General features: G+C 37.7%; 1 protein-coding gene across 2 annotated transcripts in view; it reads left to right on the plus strand.

Annotated features, from left to right (window-relative positions):
* BRF1 (BRF1 general transcription factor IIIB subunit) overlaps positions 1–26,841 on the plus strand; it is a 319,000-nt gene that overhangs the window by 156,972 nt on the left and 135,187 nt on the right. For both annotated transcript variants that reach the window (XM_070751063.1, XM_070751072.1), the window contains 4 exons: positions 3,574–3,667; positions 19,898–20,024; positions 23,275–23,314; positions 24,074–24,166. In XM_070751063.1, coding sequence (XP_070607164.1) covers positions 3,574–3,667; positions 19,898–20,024; positions 23,275–23,314; positions 24,074–24,166 — 354 coding nt within the window. The remainder of the gene's footprint in view (positions 1–3,573; positions 3,668–19,897; positions 20,025–23,274; positions 23,315–24,073; positions 24,167–26,841) is intronic.

Raw genomic sequence — 26,841 nt, forward strand, 5'->3', positions numbered from 1 at the left:
AGATCAAGCTACTTACTTTCATGGCCTATATAATAAGAACCTTTTAGCACCAAAGTATACGTACCACCCGCTCCCTCCTGGCCTTTTGCAAAGTTTTGAAGACGCATCTTTGCCGGCAGGCATGGGGGCCGTGAGTATTGAGATCATTTCTAGCTGTAGCCATGAGTGATTGATTAGGCAAACATGAATGCTTGTGTTGGTATGAATGGGTTTTTAATTTTTTTTAAAGTTTTTTAAATAGTAATTTTTAATATTAGATTTCTATACACATGTATTGGACTGTATTTGTTATTTTGTATGCCGACCTGAGTCATCTGAGAAAGTTGACATAGAAATCTAAATAATAATAATAATAATAATAATAACAACAATAATAATAATAATAATATAGGCAGGTCCATGGGACAAAACCCTAGACAAATTTTCCTAAGGAAAAAATACTTTAGGAAGAGAATTCAATTGATTGCAACAGCTATTTTTGCATTCTCCAATATCCTGGAGAAGCAAGTATGTTTGAAGCAAAAAAGGGAAAAGTGGCTTACGGAGGGCACTTGGAACACAGAAGAAGTATTGTGCTACACTTTCATTTTTCTGTTATTTTGCACATGACATCCTGCTACAGTGGAGAGAGCGGCTGGACCTGTTGGATAACCCTGGCAGAACCGTTGAGAGGCTTGTTATATCAGACTTTTCTCCTTCAAACTAATTACCACAACAGACCACTTTAAGAACTGATTTTACTTTGGCTCTTCTTTCCTCTGTATCTCTTATTTATTTCTTTTGATATATAAGCTTGTGTGTGGTGGTCCTGCCTTGTTTGACACAGGTATTAAGTAAGCTATTACAGGTAGCCCTCACTTATAACAATTTGCTCATTAACTGTTTAAAGTTACAACCATATGGAATTAAAAATTTATAGCTGTTGCAGCCCTCCCCCTCATGTTCACATGATAAAAATTTTGATATGTGGCAGCCAGCCTGCATTTTGGATCAAAGGGGTGTTGCAACTTCTCTCTCCTACCTATTCCTCCCCACCACCTCTATTTATACCTTTCTGGCCTCCGCTTTTCTGTGCTCTGCCGCCCCAGTTTACCCTTTCTTTTTCTTGCTCCTACTGCTGTCAAAGCAATAATGACCTGGTCTTTCATGCCAAGAAGTCCCACTACGAAGCTAGCAAAAGCAATCTGGTAAAAGCAAACCCTTTTGCATAAAGCTGGTGGAAACAATGTGCCATGCAGCTGCGCTGGGCTTCCTCCTATACCATAAGAAGCAGAAGCAAGCAAGAAATGGCTATAGATCTGCAGCACGCCAGGAAACCTACCCCAGCCTGACCTGACCCACCAGTATGGTGCAAATGGGCTTGCTTTTGTCAACTGTGCACAAAGGGGCTTCCTTTTGCTGGCTTGCTTTTTCTGCCTGTGGACAAGGGACAAGGTAGGCATGCCTTCCTCATCAGCACTGGGAATAAGAAGATGGGGAAGATAAATTGGGGTGTTAAAGTGCAGAATGGTGAGAGACTGTTGCTTCCTGGGGCATGGTAATAGTCCCAGAGCCATGTGAATCTGGGGCTGCTTGCTGTCTTGAAAGGTAGGGCACAGGATGGCCAAAGACCAGATATGGGGAGAGATTTTGAGACAGTCCCTTCCCTTTTGAGACTTGGAGCTGAGAAGGGACCAAGTCCAGTACAGTTTAGATTAGATTGGGTACTCCCTTAATGAACCACGAGGCTGTGATTGCTAGGATTTCTGCCCTAAGACACATGATACAACCATGTTGATTTGGCAGACGCAGTGGTGGAATAAGTCAAGGACCAACTCAACTTGCAAAGAAGTGGGGTGGGGAATAAAACTACAGTGGTACTTCTACTTAAGAACGCCTTTACTTGAGAACTTTTCTAGATAAGAACCGAGTGTTCAAGATTTTTTTGCCTCTACTTAAGAATCATTTTCTATTTAAGAACCTGAGCCCGGAAATTTTTTCCAGGAAATTTGAGAGCAGCATGAAGGCCCGGCCAGTTTCTTGCCATTCCCCCTTTAATCCTGGCCATCTTGGGCTTTTCTGGTCTGCCAGAGGAGCCTTTTGGTGGCTCTTAAGGAGGCTTTGGCAATCCAGAGTAAACAAAGTATTTTCTTTTCTCTGGGTGCTTGGACAGGGTATAAACTTCTGCCAGTGCCCAGAGAAAAGAAACGCTCCCTTCGCTCTGAGCAGCCGAGGAGTCACCACAGTGAAGGAAAGGCGCTGGCTACAGAGCGAGAGAAGAGGGGAGCCCTTCAGCATGGGAAAGAAGAGGCAGCAGGTAGCAGCAGCAGCAGCCAGTGTATGGGAGGCAGTGTATGGGAGGCAGCCTCACGCTGGTGTATGGGAGGCGCATGCTCCTCATTACCACCCCAGAGTCCCTCTTTATTCTTTTTTAAGCATTAAAGTTTTGGATTTCTTTGATTCCCTTCACCTCACCTTCTTCCTTCAGCAGCAACTGTCCTCCTCCTCTTCTTCCTCCTCCCACCCAAATTCTAAGCTTTTATTTTTTTCCTAATGGGTTTGCACACATTATTTGCTTTTACATTGATTCCTATGGGAAAAATTGCTTCTTCTTAAGAACGTTTCTACTTAAGAACCTGGTCACGGAATGAATTAAAGCACTGAATGACGTTTTCCAATTATTTTTTTATTGAGATCATTTTACTACTGTTATGTAAATACGGCATGGTAAAAATAGAATATACATGTATATACAAATTTTGAAATAATGTGGGGGGGAAAAGCAAATGCATGTGCTATTGTGGCATTTAGGACATTTCCCCCTTAATTATGTGTACATGGATATATGTGTATGTGTGCAGGGATATATATATATGTGTAAGAAGGCGGTCTATCTAGGTAACTTGTGGCGAACCTATGGCACGTGTGCCACAGGTGGCACATGGAGCTATATCAGAGGGCATGCAAGGTATTGCCGCATGTCAGCTCCAGTGTGGATGCGTGTGCTGAACAACTGATTTTTCGGCCTTGGGGAAAGATGCTTCACCCTCCAGTGAAGTTTGCCAACAGGCAAACTGAAAGATTGGAAAAATGTACTGCTTCAGGAAACTTTCCTGAAGCCTCTGGAGTGCGAAAAACAGCACAACAGACAAACCGGAAGTCCATTTTTCTGAATGTCTGGTTTTGCCGTTTTTTCACTGTCCCAGGCATCAGTGAGGCCTGTGCGCATGCGCGGGGGGGGGATTGTGTGCATGTGCAGGGGTAGGGAATGGGTGTAGGCCCATATGTGCGCGCTAGCGTGCACCCCCCCTTTTGGCACGCAAATCAAAAAAGGTTCACCATCACTGATCTAGGTGAAATAACTTTTGAGGTTGAATATTATGCCACTCTTCTTTACCCAAAATTTGTGTGGGCTCATGTAATATTTCTGCATACAAAGTAAATTTTATAAAATTCCAGTTTAATCTTTCTTCAGTATTTTAAAATTAAGATGAGAAATAGAATTTTCAATGCCACCTATATGATTTAATGTATTCCTTTGCTTCCCTCCACCCCCGGGTGCCTATTTGATGTGATTCTCTTTTTATGTTCTAGCTCTTCTTGTTGCAGCAAGAATGCATGATTTTCGGCGCACTGTTAAAGAAGTAATCAGGGTGGTGAAAGTTGGTGAATCAACGTTAAGGAAAAGGTAAGTCAAGCTTGTAATTTGATTTGATTTTGATTTTTGATTTGATTTTATTGGATTTGTATGCTGCCCCTCTCTGTAGACTCGGGGCGGCTAACAATAGTAGTAAACAGCATATGACAATTCAATATAAACAGTTGGGAAGTTGGTTCCAGAGGGTCGGGGCCGCCACAGAGAAGGCTCTTCCCCTGGGTCCCGCCAAGCGACATTGTTTAGTTGACGGGACCTGGAGAAGACCCACTCTAACTGGTCGCTGGGATTCGTGCAGCAGAAGGCGGTCCCTGAGATAGTCTGGTCCGGTGCCATGAAGGGCTTTATAGGTCATAACCAACACTTTGAATTGTGACCGGAAACTGATCGGCAACCAGTGCAGACTGTGGAGTGTTGGTGTAACATGGGCATATTTGGGAAAGCCCATGATTGCTCTCGCAGCTGCATTCTGCACGACCTGAAGTTTCCGAACACTTTTTAAAGGTAGCCCCATGTAGAGAGCATTACAATAGTTGAGCCTCGAGGTGATGAGGGCATGAGTGACTGTGAGCAGTGACTCCCGGTCCAAATAGGTGCACAACTGGTGCACCAGGCGAACCTGGGCAAACGCCCCCCTCGCCACAGCCGAAAGATGTTTCTCTAATGTGAGCTGTGGATCGAGGAGGATGCCCAAGTTGCGGACCCTCTCTGAGGGGGTCAGTAGTTCCCCCCCAGGGTGATGGACGGGCAGATGGAATTGTCCTTGGGAGGCAAAACCCACAGCCAATCCGTCTTATCAGGGTTGAATTTGAGTCTGCTGACAACTATCCAGGCCCCAAAAGCCTTCAGACACCGGCACATCACTTCCACTGCTTCGTTGACTGGGTGCTCAAATTAGCTTTATTTGAGATTAGAGCATTTCTGAAATTCATTATTCGCTGTGTGGAAAATAGATCTGTTTTCCCTTTCTGGAAAGACATCTTTTACAAACAGATCCCCCTCCTTTGATTAAACTGTATCTTATGTGGGGCCAAGGAAGTGGACTTTACCTGTTACAGTGTCTACCACTGCCACAGGTTCCCCCTGGAATCTGGATGCTTCTCACCAGGATGGCCCTCTGGAAGACTTTCTTAGGTTTTGGCTAGGCCGCCTGGAGCTTCCACTGGATGATATGGTATCTATTTTATGTGTTGACTGGATTTGCCATCTGTTTGGAGTATATTGTTTTATCCTACGAGCGGTTTAGAGTCAGTTTGGAACTGGGCGGCATCTGAATGAAATAAACAAGCAAATAATAAATAAATAAAGTGTAGAAGATTTACATAGAATTACATTACAGTATTACATAATTTTTGTCAGATATAGAATGTCATAATGGAATGTGATCAATACTGCACATGAGAGTCTAACTGGAGCTGAATCCAAATATTGACTGCATATTGGCGACAGTTCTTCTTCTTATTATTTTAACAATTGGAGAAGCAGTTGGATTTTTAATTGAGGAGATAGTGCTGAAGTGACAGTTAAACATAAACATCTATATTGGAACTAGCCATCTGCAAGCAATTGGTTTGTGGAAACGATGTTAGTCGTCCAAGTTTCCTTCTTTGACTAAACCAGTGGTTTATGTTGTAATCCTAGGATATAAAATTCTGGTCTGTTATAGATAGGCTGTTTCCTTTCCTGTTAAAAGAGACTTCTTCCCAGTTATAACTGTAATTAAAATACAGAGCAGAAGCTTGGTAAATCCAATTTTATGGGTTTATGTTGGCCCAAAGCTCAGTAATGAATGTATTTCTTTAGTCTTGTTCTGAATGCTTATGGGATCTGCAAAAGATCACATCTTAAGAAAAATATATTAATTCAGTTGCTCCTAACCAAAGCCCACATGTAGAAGGTGCACCTGAACTTACAGGCTTCCCCATAAATTACTTCTGGAAATGTATCATTTTCTATGTATAAAGTGTCTGCCTATTTTGAAATAAATGGGGAATGACATCCTTCGGGAAAGGGAGCTTCATGCAAATTCTTTGCAAAACACGAATGGTTATGACAGCTGTTCAAATGTCATGGTTTCTACAGGGATGTAAAAATTCAATTATTTTATAGTATTTTATTTTTAATTTAAGTTTTAATTATTTCAAATAATAAATTGAACATTTAAAAATGGGAAATGTAGACTTTGATATTGTGGACTGTTTAAATAAAATCCATAGGACGTATTTACTTTTTGCAGCTAGAGAGAATGGAAGCTGATTCTCTATTCAGTTTGCTGAGGATAAAGGGTTTCTATTAAGCCCCAGCACTGTTTAATTTCAAGAGCACAGCTTATGTAAATGTATCAACTTTCTGAAATAATGTAATTTGGGTTTGTGTAATACTGTACAAGTAGTCTCTGATTTAAAATTTCCTTTTGATGCTCCTTATTTAGGATTGCAAGATAGTGAAGACAGATTATTCTTATTGTTTTATATATAAAAGGTAGTTTCTTACTGTTTTTCTTTTCAAAGATAATTCTTTTGTAACACCATTTTTACTCTTTAATCCTTTGCATTTGCAGGAAACCCTAAGTTCCACTAAAAAGTAAATAATTTCAATAACATATTCATTTTGAACTACTATGTTTACAAAGTAAAGTTTAAATTTTGCCTGAAATCATTGAAATTAATAGAAACGGTTTAGGCTGAATGATTGCTATTTATCAATTTATTCAAATATTACTTTTGATAGTATATATATTTATTGTTATAACCATAGATCATAGCCTCACACAATCAAAAAATCACTTAATATACACATTAAAAATAACAAATAAGACAACAAACATAGTTTGTACAAATAAACTATATAGGAGATAATAAAAAAGCCTATAATAAACATGGTAAAAGGGTCACAAAATTTCTGAAATAAACAAATCTGCAAAATATAACCCTCATTAGTTATATGACTCAAAAGTTGGCATGGCTTTGAGCAGCTGCTCAACTAAGGACTGTCACAGCTGCAAAGGTCATCCTATTCTTAGGAAACAAATTTTCTAGAGGGTTGGTCAAGCCCATTTCCTTCTTTTTGATATTGGAGCTAAATATTCATGGTGGCTACTAAAGAGGCATGATGAGCAAATAATGAGGGATATCACCTTTAATATCCCATGCAATGAAGTCAAAGGCAAAGATTGTAGGGAATTTTTATTCAGTATAGTTAAGGCGCCTCCTGTATTCTCTTTTATCATGTAACTTATGCCAACCAAGAAGGATGTGGATCAAATCATTTCATTTTAGCATTAGCATTTAGATTTATATACCACTTCACAGTGCTTTACAGCCCTCTCTAAGCGGTTTACAAAGAGTAAGCATATTGTCCCCAACAAACAACATTATTAACAACAACAACAACAACAGAGTTGGAAGGGACCTTGGAGGTCTTCCGGTCCAACCCCCTGCTTAGGCAGGAAACCCTACACTACTTCAGACAGATGGTTATCTAACATCTGCTTAAAAACTTCCAATGGTGGGGCATTCCCAACTTCTGGAGGCAAGCTGTTCCACTTATTAATTGTTCTAGCTGTCAGGAAATTTCTCCTTAGTTCTCAGTCATCACCTTTTTTTATTACTCTAAATGGTTACTAAATGGTTAATCCAAGGATTACCTGTATACTTGACAGCCTTTAAAGATGATCTGAAACATTTGGTTCTGAATGCAGCAACCAATGTATTGACTGGTCTACATATGATGTACAGTATGTGCTAAGTCCAGACTTCTTATAAGTTTCCAAGTGAAAATATTTTAGCCTATAAATGTCCTTTATGGTTTTGTAATGAGGTACTTGTAGTACTGTCTTGCACCTGATTCATATGTCCTGGGAGAAATTGCATCACCAGCTTGTGAAGATGGGGATCCATTCAGTTAGTGCATCTTCATTACAGAACAGCCTTTTCTGAAAATATGATCGGCCGCCATACTTCTATTATTGGGTTATTAAAATCTGAACTATTTTGGAGAGACTTTGAAGAGCTAGATTTGGCTAATTCTGCATCCTATTTCTCTTAGTAGCTGGCCAAATATTTTTGAAAACTCAAAATGAAGACAATAAGTATCTCCCACTTTTTAATATTATTTTTGACTAGAAGCATGGTGCTTCTGGATTTATCATTATTTACAGCCATTGATAGACTGAAAGGCTTGTCATTGTAATTGGATGGTTTTTAGCTGATCAGCCTATTGATTTGTGGACTTATCCTCTATGAATTTATAAGCCTCAGAGCACACTAAGGCATAGTAAAAACACTCTTTGAAAATCGCCAATATAATTTATTTAAGCTTAAAACCTGCTGATTTAAGACAGTAATAAAGCTTATAGCTAGTAAGATATTTTGAAGTTTCCAAATGATTCAGAAGAATTATTGGTATACAGGTTTCATTTTATTTGAGTGATAGCAAATGCATTGAATTGTAAAAGAAGCACATTCAGCTGAGCAGTTTAAAATGAAGGAGCACGAGTACAAAATTTTTGCTTTGAAATGTTTACTCAGGTCATGCACATCAACTAAATTGACAGTGTTATTTACTTTGACAAGGTAAACGTGACAGCTGAATTATTTTCCAGGATCTATAATTATAGCTGCATTTATCACAGATTCGTAAAACGTGATTGATGTTTCTCAAATAACCTCACATTATATTGCATTTATCAAGGGCACGTTCAAAACAAATCTTTTTCATTAAGCTTCCCTGAGCTCAATATTTTTTTCTTGAAGCATTTAAATTCTTAAAATGCCATTAAGTAGAAGTTGGTTGAATTAATAAGTACTTGTTTCATGTAACGCTTTAAAATTGTGCAAGAATCTGTTTAGGGCCTCTGACAAGTTGCCTGAGATTTTATCTGGGAAAAATTCTGCATAGATTTCTCGTTTGTTTTTTCTCAGCATAGATTACCAGAGAGGAACTTTTGATCATATACTTTAAATTCAGAACCTCCAGATTCAGTAACTGGCATCTCTGTGTAAGGCAAAGGAAGGACTCCTGCTTGAACCAATACTCTTTTAGTTGGATCAGTGTTTTTACTCCATATGCAGCAGCTTCCTATGTATTAGCAATAACAATAGCAATAGCATTTAGAGTTATATTCACAGTGCTTTACAGCCCTCTCTATCCCTTACAGAGAGTAAGCATATTGCCCCCAACAATCTCGAATATCTCCGAGATCGCCTTCTGCTGCACGAATCCCAGCGACCGATTAGGTCCCACAGAGTCAGCCTTCTCCGGGTCCCGTCAACTAAACAATGTCGGTTGGCGGGCCCCAGGGGAAGAGCCTTCTCTGTGACGGCCCCGACTCTCTGGAACCAGCTCCCCCCAGAGATTAGAACTGCCCCTACCCTCCTTGCCTTTCGTAAACTCCTCAAAACCCACCTTTGTTGTCAGGCATGGGGGAATTGATCTCCCCTGGGCCTATATAGTTTATGTATGTTATGTTTGTAGGTATGTCTGTTTAAAAATTGGGTTTTTTAACTATTTTAAATTGTAAATTATTAGATTTGTCATGAACTGTTTTATTGTGTTGTGAGCCGCCCCGAGTCTACAGAAAGGGGCGGCATACAAATCTAATAAATAAATAAATAAATAAATACATACATACATACATACATACATACATTTTACCGACCTTGGAAGGATGGAAGGCTGAGTCAACCTTGAGCCTACTGAGATTCGATCTGCCAAACTGCTGGCAGCCGGTGATCAGCAAAAGCAGCTTGCAGTGCTGCACTCTAACCACTAATGAACTAAAATTCTGCACAGCAGTTTTATATAATAAAGAAACTATGTGCCAAATTTCATCAAAATCTGAGATGGTAAGGTGGGGACCAGTGGTCCACTTCACACGGAATGGCCCTATAGTGTAGTGTAGTGTAGTGTAGTGTAGTGTAGTGTAGTGTAGTATAGTGTAGTCTGCTTGATTATATTGATGATGGGCAATAGTAGCTGGAGTTTTCTAGAGTTTCCAGAAAGATGCTATGAATTGGGGGCCCTGCTCAGAAATGAGATGATGGGTTTTGGAAAACTTGCTGAATAATCAATTGAGGCAGAAGGAAGGTGAGAACATGAAATAAAATAGGCTTTTTGAGAAAAGAGATTATGTATCTCCAACAGGATAGCCAGTTTTGTAAATGTGATCAGTCACTTAGAATGTCCAAAGAAACCGTATCCCAAGCTTCCTACGTGGAGGAAAAGGGACATAACAATTCAGATGGTCAAAGGCACAGCTGGGCATTGTCACAACTGGGCAAGTCACAGAAAAAGCCATTGGTCCTTTTAAAAATTTCAAAGTCTCTGGATGGTTGGCTGTCATGCCAGAATCATAATACCTGTTCCCTTAAGGAAAGATGCACAAACGTGTTCCTGAAGATTATCTCCATGAGCCAGCATACATGGATCTTGCTGTAATATGTAGGATTGCTGAATCTGAAAAATCATTTCTTTTGTCATTCATGCGTGTCAGGGGAAAATAATATTTTTTGGGTGCAGAATGAAGGGGGTAAGAAATACTCCAGCTTATGTGATAAATCTTCAGCCTAATTGTTCTGCAAGCTAGGATATAAGAGAGATTGAAATTCAAACGAAGAAAAATGTGCCCACTGACCTGGCACTGTGCAAGCTTGTAGGCAATTTGTAAGTGTTCCAGGTTTTTGTGGCCAATCTGAACGTTGGGTATTGAAGACCTTTGAGGATGTTATCCATACTGCAATGCTTCTTTGTTAAATAACATAGCAGTAGTTCTTTTTGTTTGGAAGGAAAGGAGGAACAAGAACAAATTGCCCTTAAACTCTGGACTAGATTGTAAAATAGTGGTTTCTAAGGCAAAGTAGAAAATATATGGTTTGATAAGAAGATGGGGGAAGATGGTTGATAAGAAAGACTACAGGGTATTAGATTCAGATTTGCAGTCATCCAACATGGTCATCATATGAATCAGCACAACAATGTTAAGAATAAATTTACACCTCCCACAATGAGAATCAAAAGTAGCTAAATATTGACAGGTTTCTTACATGTGAATCAAACTGTTAGCTCCTCTGAGATTAGCAAATCTTAGTTTAGTAAAAATATGTGCCTTCTTCAAGCAGTTTAAGAGTTCTATGTCAATAAGGGAAAAGATAGTAACTATTACAGAGCTCAGGAGTTGGCATTCATGGATCACATACAAAAACCATCTTGTTTTTACCCCCCCCCCAAACTACAAGTGCTGATAAGAGGAGGGGCATTTAATTTGTTTTAATATGATCCTTGATTTCCATTCAGCCCACTACAACAATATCGCCAAAAAGGCTTCTAGAGTTGTTAACCTGATCCTACGCAGCTTCTGCTCTGGCAATCTCACGCTACTCACCAGAGCCTACAAAACTTTTGCCAGACCCATCCTTGAATACAGTTCATGTGTCTGGAACCCATACCACATCTCGGACATCAACACCCTTGAAAATGTCCAAAGATACTTCACCAGAAGAGCCCTTCACTCCTCCACTCGAAACAGAATACCCTACGAAAGCAGACTATTAATCCTAGGTCTAGAAAGCTTAGAACTACGTCGCCTAAAACACGATCTAAGTATTGCCCACAAGATCATATGCTGCAACGTTCTACCTATCAATGACTACTTCAGCTTCAATTGCAACAACACAAGAGCATGCAACAGATTCAAAGTTAATATTAACCGCTCCAAACTTGACTGTAAAAAATATGACTTCAGCAACCGAGTTGTCGAAGCGTGGAACTCATTACCTGACTCAATAGTGTCAACCCCTTAGACTATCCACGATTGACCTCTCCAGGTTCCTTAGAGGTCAGTAAGGAGCGTGCATAAGTGCACCAGTGTGCCTTCTGTCCCCTGTCCAATTGTCTCTCCTGATCTCATTTATCTTTTCTTCCTTTCAAATATGTTCACCTATCTTTTATATCTTTTCTTCTATTCTTTTCTTTACTTATATTATTACATATCTTTCTCTTCAATGTGTATTATGTATTGGACAAAATAAATAAATAAATAAATAAATAGCATATCGTTTATCTTTAAATAATATAGTTAAATTAAGTGTGGACAGTCATTGGAGAAGTCACATGGTCTCCCATTGCACATGTGGGTGTATTAGGTTTGAGAAATGTTCTAGAAACTCCCTACCATTTTTAAATTGTGATAGGCCTATTTTAGGGCTTGCATTTTAATTTTCATGTGTCTCCCATCTCGGCGTGTCAAGAAAGTGTTGTCATTTTTAAGTATTCTTTACCAGAAGAGGCTTCAAGAGTCCCAAAAAGTGTGTTCACATTTTAAATAGTGTCTCTAAGATAAATCTCTCTCAGAAATTTAGTGTGACATGGAGTCAAGGAAGTTTACAGGATGTAAACGAAAACGAGAGCGATGGGAATCCACTTTTGACCAATAGCAGAGTTGTGATAAAAGGCAGTTGTGAGTTGAGAGCCAGGAATTAGAAATCATAAGCTAGAGACATGCGGTGGTCTTTGACTTTGGACCCGTTGTTGAACAAAGTGGCTGTTAAATAAGATGCCCATATGAGTCCTTCACTCAATGACCGCAATCTTAGCATTCTTGGTTGCAATTGATAAATAATTTTGTGAGATGTTAAGGGGACATATTCCCAGTTAAGGAATGTGGGATGAGAGGCACTAGGAGGCTCAGGAACTGAAAACCTTCCCTGCTGAAATCCATGTAATATTTTTCAGGGCCAGAGTAGAGAGACACTCTTGTGTGGCTAATCCTGGACTTCCTGGCTTCCCCCACCCATTGCCAAACACCCAGATCACAATCACATGATCACAGGAGTGGTGGTACAGTGTTTTGGGATGGCCGGAAGTGCTTTACAGACCATGAGTTACCCTTTCCAAGGCCATTGTAATTATAGACCGCGGTTAAACAAATGGTCATAAGTCAAGGGCTACATGTACTGTCCTGCACCGAGCCAGCCAAACTCTCAGCTTGATAAGGAGATTTCTGCCTTGCATCCTGCTTACGGGATCCCAGTGATTCAGGCTGGATTAGTAGAGTCCATGTAGAGTTCCCTAACCTTTAGGGAACATGGCATAGCTGCATAGCTAGAGGTATAACAAGCAGGAAGAGGGAGATTATGATCCCGCTATACAGAGTGCTTGTGAGACCACATTTGGAATACTGTGTTCAGTTCTGGAGACCTCACCTACAAAAAGATATTGACAAAATTGAACGGGTCCAAAGACGGGCTACAAGAATGGTGGAAGGTCTTAAGCATAAAACGTATCAGGAAAGACTTAATGAACTCAATCTGTATATTCTGGAGGACAGAAGGAAAAGGGGGGACATGATCGAAACATTTAAATAGGTTAAAGGGTTAAATAAGGTCCAGGAGGGAAGTGTTTTTAATAGGAAAGTGAACACAAGAACAAGGGGACCCAATCTGAAGTTAGTTGGGGGAAAGATGAAAAGCAACATGAGAAAATATTATTTTACTGAAAGAGTAGTAGATCCTTGGAACAAACTTCCAGCAGACGTGGTAGATAAATCCACAGTAACTGAATTTAAACATGCCTGGGATAAACATATATCCATCCTAAGATAAAATACAGAAAATAGGATAATGGCAGACTAGATGGACCAGGAGGTCTTTTTCTGCCGTCAGTCTTCTATATTTCTATGGCAAAGATTCCTGTTCATAGTTTGGAGGTTTGGAGCAGGAGGACAGCATGAACATTCTATTCTAGATAAGGAGAGGAAGATGACACTCAAGAACATTCTGGCTTGGAATATAGATATGCTCCTTCATGCCTTAATTCTACTAGTATCACTATGTTTCTGAAATATTGCTGAGGACGTAACAGTGTGGTTATTTCTACCTCCCAATCCTCTCAGCACAAGCCATGAATATTTTCTCAACATACTATTTAAGGGTGGGTACATTGAATAAAAGGCATGTGCTGTTGCATGAGCTTTTAGCCAAGAACTGAAGGCATTTTCAACCTCTAGTATTACTTTATAAGCTATACACATTCTTAGCCTGCATTGGTAGTCACTGGAGAATGCATAATTCATTTATATAAAATGACAATTGCTTCAGCTCTAGGCCTTTGAAGAGGTAAATGAGTTCATGTAAATTACAGATCCTAGCAAGCACTGTACAAAATAAAAAAAGATGCTTTCAAGGGTGGAAAAGAGTGCTGTTCAGTTTTCTATTGTGTAGTGTGCCAAGCTTTGAAATTTATCACGAGCTTTGTATTAAACAGAGCAAACAAGATAAGGTTATATTATATATATGGCAGGGGGAAAAAATCGCAGAAAAAAAATCATACAATATTGGTAGTTAGTAGACATGTGTCAGTTAAGATAGATCTGAAATCAGCTGTCAAGCAGATGGCTGACTCTGGAATTTGGGATGTTACCAAAAAGAAAAGAATGTTGGTTATGAATGGAAATAACTTGGCTTTAATTGGTATCTGGCTATAAATTTCATTGGGTACAGATCAAAATTATTTTGCTAAATTAAGTAGTGCCTTGAAATATGTAAAATGATTTAAAATTGTATCATTGGGTGAATTGTACACTTTTTGCCAGTATAATGGCCAATAATCCAATTTACTGTAGATACTCTCTTAATTTTCTTCCAGTAAAACATGGGCAACAGACACGTTTTATAGAGTAAGTGCTATTTTCCAATTTCCTTCAGTAATTTATTTCCTTAGCAAACAGTTTGTTACATTGATAATAAATATTTCAGGCAATAGTATTTTATTTATTTTATTTATTTATTATTTAGATTTGTATGCCGCCCCTCTCATTCCTTTTAGGCAATAGTCCACATCACTTTTGCTTTTTAGAGTCACAAAGTTATTACACTTCATCTGATTCTATTGCTTCATTTTTTAGCCCAATGTCTAGCACTGATGTATAAATAACAAAGAAGGAGTGGATTTCCAAGAATTTCTTCGTCATGGCATGTAACAGTGAATGTTTATTATGATATTCAGTGCAAACCATGAGTTTGAATTTGTTGAATGTTGAGGACTTTTGCCTTTTCAATAAAACAATCTGGTAGATGCAGAATATATATTCTTTCATGTTCTATAAAGACATACTCTTCTTCTATAAATGGGATCAACTATCCTTGGATTCAAAGTGAAGAGCATGCATATTGCATTATTGGGATTTATGAAAGACATTGTATTCTCAGCAAAAGCTGCCTACTTGTTAAAATTTTGATGGAGGTCTTTTTAGTTGATTTTAATCTATTATCCATTTTACTTTTTGACATGTAAGGTCCTAACAGAAGGTATCACCCTTGCAATGGCAGATACATATAATTATCAAAGTCCTCAAAAAGTCCAGCTGTGTATGCCAAGATTAGCAAAATCTATGTAGCTATTCATTGGATGCCTTTTGTAGGGTACCTTTTCTCAGAAGCATTCACGGTATTCATTCATTCATTCATTCATTCATTCATTCATTCATTCATTCATTCATTCATTCATTCATTGGACTTTAAAAGAGTGTACTCTTTTCTGAAATTTGTGAAATGCCTAGTATCAGATCCTTTAGGAAACTGCTTGGACTGTCTATCCTGCCATTTCTTACCTATATGCATTTTGGATGTACAATACAATGTTGGTTTCCTTTCTGTTAAAATGTTTTATATCCTTTCAATTTATAGCTGCTATTAGTTTTTTAAAAAATATTTGATTAATTATTTAATTATTTTTTTCAGAAACACTGTAAGATGCAGTGTGAGAAGCAGCATAGTTTAATAGATTAATACATTGTTCCTTGCACCTTAAGCAGAAGTAGATGAGAAAAGCTTATTAAAAATGACAAGATTACTGATCTACAGAATGGTATCACTGCTGACTAGTGACTACCCCTGCGTAGACTGTATCTAACATTCTGTCAGTAAACTTTCGGTTGTATAACCAGATATGTTTGCTGCACCCTCCAAATTAAAATGGACTTACTCTTAAAAAGTTTCCAGAAGTGCAGTTAATTGTATCACATAGAGAAATCAGATAACATCTGTCTGATTTCCAGTTGCTCACAAGGCACTGTATAACATATTGGTGTAATGTTTAAATCCTACATGACTTGCATTTCCAATATTACAAATATATTTGGGCATTAAGATTTACAGAACAGCCCCCCCCCCCCATGTCCTCCCTTCTGTATCAAAGGGTCTATATCAATCTCTGGTCCATGGACTGGCAATGGTCCACGACATGCCAGAAACTGGGCTGTCTGTCTGAAAACTGCCTGGTTTTCACTTCCCCTGCCTCCACAAGATAGATAGATAGATAGATAGATAGATAGATAGATAGATAGATAGATAGACAGACAGACAGACAGACAGACAGACAGACAGACAGACAGACAGACAGACAGACAGACAGAAAGAGACAGGGAGAAGGAGAGGGAGGAAGAGAGAGAGAAAGAGGAGAGAGACAGAAAGAGATTTCTCAAGCTCCTTGGGACTGAGAAGAATTTCTGCAGAACTTAGTTACTTGAAGTAGACCACTAGATTCCTAAACAACTGAAAAATGATTTAGTAAAAAGAAGAGTCAACCAAAAGAGCAACATGCAAACAAAAGCAAATAAAACACCCCCAGGAGGAGAACAAATTAAAGTTTAATTTTTGTGCATAGTTTAAATTGGCCACAACCACACAGTCACACGACCTAGCCACATCCACTCAGTCACATACACACCTAGCTACACCCACACATCCGCTCTGACCTCCCAACAATTTGAGGGACCATGATTTGCCCCCTGTTTAAAAAGTTTGAGAACCTCTGATATAGCATATGGGAAATGACCTTCTCTTGAGTTGGTCTTGTAAATGAAGACAGATTACTTGCGAATAAGTAAATAAATAAAGCCAGATACAAGACCTTAGGTAATAAAGACATCTTGATACAGCAATATGTCCCAGAAACGAAAATTGATTTCAACTTCATATTCAGATTACAAGATATAATTTTACATTAAAAGATGTAACAGTTTATTTAATCTAATTAATTTAGTGAACATTTTAATTCCCCATTTTGTAATTACTTACAATGCTTTATATTAATCATAGACATACATTTGGGAGCTATGAGTTGTATATCTAAATGAACAATTATGGTGAAGCTGGACCACTCAGCTTATAATGTGAAATACTCTAAATTAGAAAAAAATATCTAAATCCAAAAAGAGATTTTACTATGTAACTATTATATGAGACTATTTTTCTCCATGTGATACTTCTATACCAGTTGAAATAGATAGGACCATTATAGTTGGTCAAAAGCTTTTAATATTTAAGGTTAAAATGACTAGTGCATTTTTGGTGCAATTCTCATTCAAAATACAATTTAAAATTCTAATAGAATCTGCCTATTTGTCCACCTTTTTAAATCTATCTTGATCCAAATTTGTATAATCAGTAGTTAATTTGCTTGATTTTTTAACAAAATAAATTATAAAAGTCTTTTGATGTTATTCAAAGTACAATTGGTTGATAGGATTCAGGTCTGTTATTTTTGTTATTTTTAATTTTTTTATCTTTAAACATCATGTTATTTTAGTACAGATCTACACCCAATTTCATGCATTGTTATTATTTGTTAATATACAATATTTCATATGTTTACATAGTCTCATATCATTGTCTTCATCTCACACTGGCTCAGTCTTTCTTCTTTTTTTAGTCCAAGTCAAACAAAAGAATGAAAATAGAGGGCAATTATTTTTGAAATATTTTGATAAACAGTTACAGTAATATCAATTTATTTAATTCATATATTTCTTTGGAAAATGGTTGCAATATGTTCTATGAGCTGCTTAGCTAGGAGTGACTGTAATTGAGTGTAGAAAAGAATTTGTTTTATTTAAATGTACATGCTCTGATGAGTACTATTAGCATAAAGTTGTATACTATGTATATATACAGTATATGTATCACATGTTTTTGCTGAATTTTTAAAATTAAGTGAGACTAGGAAAGCACTATTTCAGCCTTGTTCTGGTCTCATCGGCTAGCCATACCCTTACTGGGATTTGATCCTGAGGCTTCTGCCTTGTAAGGCAGAGAATTAACCTTGCAGAGAATTAACCATCCGACAGAAAACACACACACACACACACACACACACACATATGTGAGTATGTGTGTGTGTGTGTGTGTGAGTATACATATATATATACTGTATATCTGAATATGCTTTAACTGAATTATTTTAATCTGTGTAGCTTCCTTTTTTAATTTATTTGCTAATAAGTCCTATGCCTTATTGCCATGCTAAAATGTCTGTTAAATACATATCTACTTAGAGGCAATTTTATTACATTCCAAGACATTTAATCCTCTTCTCTTTCCCTCTAATCCTCTTTTCTTTTAAATCATTTTTATTAATGTCTTTATAACCTATATTTCTATATTTTAACTTTGCTCTCTTCTTTTAAAGAAACCAAAAAGGACACACACACATACACATACACTAATTAACATTATCATTAAAATTAGAAATAAAATTTCTTAATAAAACATTAGTTTTTAATATTATGTGTTTGTGTAAATGTATGTGTTTGCATGTTTTAACAGAACAACTATCTAAGTGTTACTACTGTATAGAAGGCTATATATTTTCATAACGTAAAACCTATATTATGCCAATTGGTAGGAGGATTCCATTGGTTGCATGGAAAAATAGATATTATGCTTGGAAGCTATTAAATACATGGGAATTATTATCCCCAAGAAAATATTTACTTTAGTAGGTAAGATCATTTAAAAATAGCTTTCCTAAATGAAACATATTGAAGAGAACAATAAGAAATGCCCCTGTTTATGCAGAGTTGTGAAAATGAACCTTCCCCTCAAGATAGTTACATATTTTTAAAGTAATGCTTATGTTGGTTCAGCATAAATATTTTTAGACAAATTCATAAACTAATGGTTAAATTCTCCTAGAAAGAACAAAACATTTCAGCTTCTGAGATCTTCCCATGGAAGACTTCTCAATCATTGTTTTGAAACAGAAGCATTAAGTAAGAGATTTTTGGATTCCTGTGTATCAATTTCAGGTAATCTTAGAAAGTGTAAATTAACCTAATGAGTTTTTAACATATTATAGTTGTTAGATTTTTTCTTTCTTGAATGTAATCTGCATCAACATAAGCAAGAGTCCTATTCTTCCCCACCTCATCCTAATTTAAACCCTATATCATCCTAGCCACTCTATGGATCCGATGAAGTGTAGTATGGAGTTTATGTCTTTAAATTACATTTGTTGAAAAAGATAGAGAGTTCTTCAGATTCAAAAAAGATTTAAAGCAAGGGTGTCAAACTTGCACCATCACAAAGCTGTCACGTGACGTATCGGGACTTCCCTTCACTAAATGGGGCGTGGGCATGGCCATACGTCTGGCCCATGGGCTGCAGGTTTGACAACCTTGATATAAAGTCTGAAGACTAATTGTCATTTCAAGCTTAGGGAGCTTAACATGGGTTAAACTTGCTTGCAAAATTAGGTTATAAGTAAAACTGGCTTAATGACAAGATGTTTACATTTTGAAAAAATGTGCAGTTTGTTCCTGTGTTTTCATATACACTTCAAATGGAAGAAGATGAACTCAATGAACTTAATGAACTTAATGAACTCAATCTGTATAGTCTGGAGGACAGAAGGAAAAGGGGGGACATGATCGAAACATTTAAATATGTTAAAGGGTTAAATAAGGTCCAGGAGGGAAGTGTTTTTAATAGGAAAGTGAACACAAGAACAAGGGGACACAATCTGAAGTTAGTTGGGGGAAAGATCAAAAGCAACGTGAGAAAATATTATTTCACTGAAAGAGTAGTAGATCCTTGGAACAAACTTCCAGCAGACGTGGTTGGTAAATCCACAGTAACTGAATTTAAACATGCCTGGGATAAACATATATCCATTGTAAGATAAAATACAGGAAATAGTATAAGGGCAGACTAGATGGATCATGAGGTCTTTTTCTGCCGTCAGTCTTCTATGTTTCTAAAATTTTGCTTGCCTACCTTGCCTATTGGTCATTAGTTTTGTTGGAATGGAATACAGAAATGAAATGAAACATCTGCAAGTAAACAAGCTCAGAGAGCACCAAGGACTCCACAATACAGAAATGGATTTATCTCATATTTGTACATAGTTTTGTTGTGAAAAAAATTATGTATAAATTTTGGCTTGTATATTGTGACAATCATTCATTAATCTTTTAATATATGCTTTTAGACTTACAGAATTTGAAGATACACCTGCAAGTCAGTTAACAATAGATGAGTTCATGACCATTGACCTGGAAGAGGAGTGTGATCCTCCTTCATTTACAGCTGGTCAACGAAAGATAAAGATTCAGCAGGTAAATCTTTCAGTTGTTCATTTCCCTAATTCTTAATTCCTTTTGTAATAGGAGTTATAAAGCTCTGCCATGCTATCTTTGTAATTTTATCTTTCACATCTGAAGCCCCAAGTGACAAAAAAAACCCACACATAGAGTATAAAGCATACGTAACACCAGAAAACTATGTAATAATGTCTGCAGTTCCCTCGCTGCAACAGAATCTAATTCAATAAAAACATTCTGACAAACAAAAAGTATCAGAATATGCTTAAATTTTTTCCCACTTATCTTGATTATTTTAAAAAATCTCTTCTTTTTATTGTTTTTGGGGTTTTTTGACTAAAATTTCGCTTCAAAGACTTGAGACGTTTGCAAAATTGTCAGATCTTTCTAGCAGCAATCAGAACTGGAAATGAACAATTGAGGTTCAATTCTCTTTGAGCTCTGATTAGTAAACAATAGTATAACAATTTCTTATACTTTTGCTTCAAACGTGAATACATACATAGAAACATAGAAGACTGACGGCAGAAAAAGACCTCATGATCCATCTAGTCTGCCCTTATACTATTTTCTGTATTTTATCTTAGGATGGATATATGTTTATCCCAGGCATGTTTAAATTCAGTTACTGTGGATTTATCAACCACGTCTGCTGGAAGTTTGTTCCAAGGATCTACTACTCTTTCAGTAAAATAATATTTTCTCATTTTGCTTTTGATCTTTCCCCCAACATACGTACATGCACACAGAGAAAGACACAGGCACACATGTGGCATTCAAAGCAGTCAGCCAGTTGCTTTTTCACCCTTCTATGTCTTTGTCACATAGTGGATGAAACTTCTCTCTTCAGAGAAGATAGGGTCGCTTACACCTGAATATTGTTTATACTGATATGCTTTATCAGAATCCACTGTTACATTATCACTCTGGTCCCATTTGGATGTTTCTTCCCTAATGTACCGAATGTACAAGAAAGGCATTTCTCAGTTACATTAATGGGCTTGCATTATGTCAGTTCTGGATCCTTGGGTCAAAGAGGGATAATGTGACCACAGACCTTTTTATGGGAGGGGAGCTGGCAGTGGCTGTTACAGAGAGGGATGGAGGGTGTTTTGCCTCTTAGAGGAATCATCCCTGGACTTGGAGGTTGTAGGGAAATGATAGTACAGTGTTCCCTCGATTTTCGCGGGGGATGTGTTCCGAGACCGCCCGCCAAAGTCGAATTTCCGCGAAGTAGAGATGCGGAAGTAAATACACCATTTTTGGCTATGGACAGTATCCCAAGCCTTCCCTTAACACTTTAAACCCCTAAATTACCATTTCCCATTCCCTTAACAACTATTTGCTCACCATTGTTACTGGTATTCACCATTGAATAAGACACTTAGTAATCCTGATATTTATAAACATAATTATTTATTAACAATATTTTTTTTGTTATTTATTTGCAAAAATTATTAGTTTGGCGATGATGTATGATGTCATTGGACGGGAAAAACCGTGGTATAGAAAAAAACCCGTGAAGTATTTTTTAATTATTATTTTTTTAAAACCGTGGTATAGGCTATTCGCGAAGTTCGAACCCGCGAAAGTCGAGGGAACACTGTAGTGGAAAACCTACTAGATGAAGCAGTTTGCCTAAACCCTTCTCAATCAGGATGCCAGTCTAGGAATGAGATGGAGAAAGCAATGGTTAATTTGAACTTGGTCTTCTTAGATCTCTCAGGTTTTTTTTTTACACCATTGACTATAGTTCTATACTTGATATAGTACTGCACCTGATCATTTTGTGGGGTTGGGGATTTGAGGCACTGTCTTGCTGTGTTTCCTCTCCTTCCTCAATAACAGATTCAGGTTAATGGTAGTAGAGACTGAGAGTCAGCCCATTGCTCCCAGATTTGTGGAGTTCGACAGGGACCAGTCGTTTCTTTCTTTTTAACATCTATGTGAAGCCATTGGTTTAACATCTATGTGAATCCAACTATTTGAGATGTGCCATCAGTCTGTATTGGGAAAAAATCTTCACTGTCTGCAGAGCCAGTTTGATGTACTAGATAATTCATCAGATTAGAAACCGGGAGACCTGCCTTAGCCACAAAGCTGGGTGACCTTGAGCTAGTTACATTTTCTCAGTTTTAGGAAAGGAAGCAGTGACACACCGCTTCTGAAAAATCTTGCCAAGAAAATTGCACGGATTTGTCCAAGTTATCTCTGAGAATCATCCAGAGTTGAATGAAATTAAAAATCATTAATCTGAATTGGGCGAAAGTGTTCATTCTGTCTGAAAAACTGTCACAATTGTTTACTGTGGTTTTACTGGAGTGTATTTGAGCTGCACAAATTCTCCTAATCAATGCACCTCATAATGTAGTGGCAAATATATTCTGACTTACAAGAGTTGGGGTTTTTCTTATGATACATGTAAGCTTGTTATATTGCATGTAGATTTCTTCTCTTACATATGCCACATTCATTTTTCTACCCCAATTAGCAAAGGCCACAGCTGGAAAGGTATTTGCTTGATAATTAGTTCCAACTCCCCCTCGCTTCCAAGTTCGGCTTTCATTAAAATTCTGTGTTTTAACTGGTCCAGTTTAAAATAAGCATTGCTATTAATTATGATCAAATTGCATTGGAGTCGTTCCAAAATGTTGCTTGCCAAGACATGCAGACTGTCACTGAGTCAGTTTTCTGAGATAGATATTTGTGAATTATTAATTTTGCATACAAATTACTACAGCTGTTAAAAAAAATATTGGGGTTGGATTGAATTTCCCTCCAGAATATTTTCCATAGAAGTTTGTGGGGGTCTATCAGACCTTAACTGAACTTTATCCTGTTGAATGTTGTTGAATACACTTTGACAGGGAGTAATGCCACCATTGAGAATTGGAGCTCATTCAAAAGGATTTTTGCAAAATGAGCAAAGGAGGAGTACAAAATGTATTCCCCACCAGGTAATTGCCACATCTATATAAAACATTTTCTACTGAAAATATGAAGCGAGTGAAGGTGAATAGCAAACTCTTCTCAGCTGTAGTCTTGCTCCTGGAAAGTAATACTTGCCTGGCAATTAAACTTAAGGGTGAAAATAATTGCCATCAATGGACTTTGAAGGCTCTAGGGAATAGACTTGGAACTGAGGAAAATATTCAGAAGGCAGAAACCCCAATGGCACAGGCCCAGCAACATCAGTAGATAATAATATGCCTAATATACTTAGGACAAAAATTTCTAACATCTCTTTTCTCTTTTCCCTCTCCAGCTTGAGAAAGAATTGTCAAAAAAGCTTGAAGAATTAGAAGGTAGTGTATACATTCTATCAGTATTTTTCTCCCCAAATTTTTATGATCGCTTATCTAGTCAGTAGAAATCCGTCATATCGCTTGTTTTGATCTTTTTGAAGTTTTCCATTGTCCTGGAAGAAACATATTGCAAGATACTATAAACTCTTATCCCAATATCAGATCTCCTTTTAATAATGGTGAATCAATATGTTTAATACAGTTGTCATCTATTACGGTGTTAGTTTATCTGGAAGATTGTTCATTCCAACTAATTGTCTAGTTAATGTTATGTATTTGCCTCACTGGAGAGCCCTTTCTTTGGCCAGATTAACTGTTCTGCCATCCATGTTAATGGAAGGCAAAGCGAATAACATCTCAGTGCAAGAGCATTTATGCCTTTACTTGGTGGGGGAAATTGAGACAATTACACCGTGCTGCTCATTCTACATGGCCTGGTGCACAGACTTAATAACACATGTCCTGGTGGGTGCTGCTTAGAAGGATTCTTCAAGTCTTTCTATAGATTTTGGGTTTTTAAATGAGCAGGCAGAGAGACAGACATGCTTTTAAAATAAGCTAAAGAAATAGGCTAAATCTAAATTGATTTAATTGTTAGAGAGTTTCATTTTTCCATTCTTTCCTTTTTTTATTGTCCTTTTTTATATGTAACTGACAGATGGTCTTTGACTATAACTAAAGTTTATTTTCTTTCCCTTCATTTCAACTATGTCCAATTTCCTTTGCCTACTACCGTAGTGATTTTTCTGTTTCTGGCAGGTGAAATAACAAGCTATCAAGATGAAATAGAGAATGAATTAGAAAACAGTCGGCCCAAAGCAAAAGGAGTTTATGCAAATTACAGCAAGGATGGTAAGTTGATCTGAAATCCATTAATCAGGAATATGCTTAAATAGGAAAATGATTGTATGGCAGTTTGGTAATAGAGGCATACATTTCACAGGATTGATTTAAAATAAGGTAAGAGTGGGATAATGTAAAAAAAAGAATGAATTATTTAATATAGCCACCTGCAACCTAGAACGTCAAGCTTTATTGGATTAAAAATTTCATCATTGCCAGCTATTAGAGGGGAGTTGGTGGAATGTTATTTCATGGGAGATTGAATGTGATCTATGCTAGTACTGGCTCTCTGACATGAGAATGCTGATTTCCTTCCCAAGTATCTTGAAAATGGAATTCTAACAACTGCTGGAGGAAGGGACAGGGAAGGCGTGTAAGTTGGTGAGGGCAGGGTACACTACAACTATGCAGCTATGGAATTATGCAAGTATGATATATAAATAGCTTCATTTTTGTCCTGAGCCGTTTTGCAAATTAATGATTATTTTTTTAAAAAAGATGATTGTGGCAATATAATGTTTGATTTCCTAATTTAAAAATAAATAAAATAAGTGAATAAAAATCAAATGCCAAGATTTTTATTCTTTTAGTTCAACTGATCAGATTATGGTATTATTCAGGAGACTTCTCTGGGTGAAAATATTTTGGATCAAGAAATGGCTATTGTCCCAACACAAAAAGTAAATTTTGGAAATGTGAAATTGGTGGAGGCATGTGGTGAGTTTTAAATGACTGAATGCCAACTCCTTGAGCAGCTACTTGGGGAAATCACTTGAACTATACTGTGCAAACACTTGTATGAAATTATAACATTTAAGAGAACAGGGTATGGTTTTATTTATTACAAAAGTACTTCGATTTAATAGAACATTGGGGCAAAGTATCTGTGCATTATTTTATTGTAGGAGTCCTCAACCTAAAACCATTTGTTCAGTGATTGGTTGAAATTATAGCAGTGCTGAATGAAAGGAATTTATAGATTTTTTTCAGAGTTACAGCTATGGCAGTGCTCCCCCATTCCTTTGATTAAAAATTGGCAGTTTTGCCTGCACTTAGGATTGCAGGGATGCTTCAACCCCTTCTCCCCATTTATCTCCCCTGCCATCTATGTTGGCTCCCTCCACTCTGCATCACCTGTGGCCCTTTGATGTCTCCTCATGCCCAGCCTGGCCCTTTACATGAGTCTCTCTACCTCATTGTGCAAGGCAGTTTCCTCATGAGTCCTGTGGAAGATTACCTCATATAATCAGCAGTTGTCTCATGAAGGGCCAGCATGAGCACACCTTGTTAGGAGTTGGAACAAGAAGAGAGGTAGGAAGGAAGAGCGCAGAGATGCAGGTGTCTTGGAGTGCAGGACAGTGGTGAAATCCATTTTTAAAAAACTACCGGTTCTGTGGGCGTGGCTTGATGGGTGTGGGCAGGGCTTGATGGGTGTGGCATGGCTTGGCTTGGGAAAGGATACTGCAAAATCACCATGCCCACCCCACTCCAGGGAAGGATATTGCAAAATCTCTACACCCACCCCACTCTGGGGGCAGCCAGCGAGGGTATTTGCCGGTTCTCTGAACTACTCAAAACGTCCGTTACTGGTTCTCCAGAACTTGTTAGAACCTGCTGGATTTCACCAGCTGGGTGGTGAGAGCAACTGGGACTGGGCTGAAGTGGCGGTGGCTATGGCTTTACCCTGTGCTGCTGGAATAGCTAAGACAGGGGTCTCCAAACTTGGCAACTTTAAGACTTGTGGACTTCAACTTTGCTGGCTGGAGAATTCTGGGAGTTGAAGTCCACAAGTCTTAAAGTTGCCAAGTTTGAAGACCTCTGCGCTAAGGCTTCCTGGGGTGGCTGCAACCTCATACCATGTTATACCATGGTATGTTTTGCTGCTGGGCTGTGGTGGCTGTGGCTGCAGCCAGAGCATGTAAGAAGTCTCTGAGCTACAGCCTAGCAAGCCTCAGAGCTGTGTATTTCTAGGTCTGCTTGTCATCCTGCAAGGCAGGGAGAAGGACAAAAAAATGGGTAGAGAAAGAATGGGAATAGGTAGTTGGGAAGAGTTAAAGGGGAGGCAGGTTCAGAATTGCAAGGGACCGAGCCTAAAATGGGGTGGGTAAATTGGCTAATGACCTGGTTAATAACGGCAATAGGAAGTGCGGGGATTGTCATCGCTGAGTGGTGTGTCACATGATATCACACTTTATGACTGCATTGTTTAGGAATGGAAGTTCCAATCCCAATCGCAAGATCTACCTTTAATTTGATTTGAGTTGATCCCAATCCCTGAACCCAAACTCTACTTCAGTGGTCGTTTTAGTAATTGCCTGCCTGCTTGTTGTTTGAAGATGCCTTCCATAGCTCTGTTGCTGGTTTTAGGTTTATTATATTTTAGGTATATTTTAGGTATATTAATTATTCCATTTTAATGTACTTTCTTATCTTGTTATGGCTTATAACATGCAGTGACATAAAGATAGCCAGAGCATTGTCAACAACTCCATGTGCCTTTGCAAGAAATCTCAATCTCTTGTTATTTAGGTTAAGTTATTAGCAATTGTCTATAAATGCAGTTTTAGAGTTGTTTTCATATTTTCGTATTTAATTGATTGTATCAACTAAATATATACTTGGTTTATTAAGACTATTCTTAATAAATAATACCGTAAATAAGATATTTTCCCAATACATAATCT

Source organism: Erythrolamprus reginae, chromosome 1 (assembly GCF_031021105.1).
Source record: "Erythrolamprus reginae isolate rEryReg1 chromosome 1, rEryReg1.hap1, whole genome shotgun sequence".
NCBI lineage: Eukaryota > Metazoa > Chordata > Lepidosauria > Squamata > Dipsadidae > Erythrolamprus > Erythrolamprus reginae.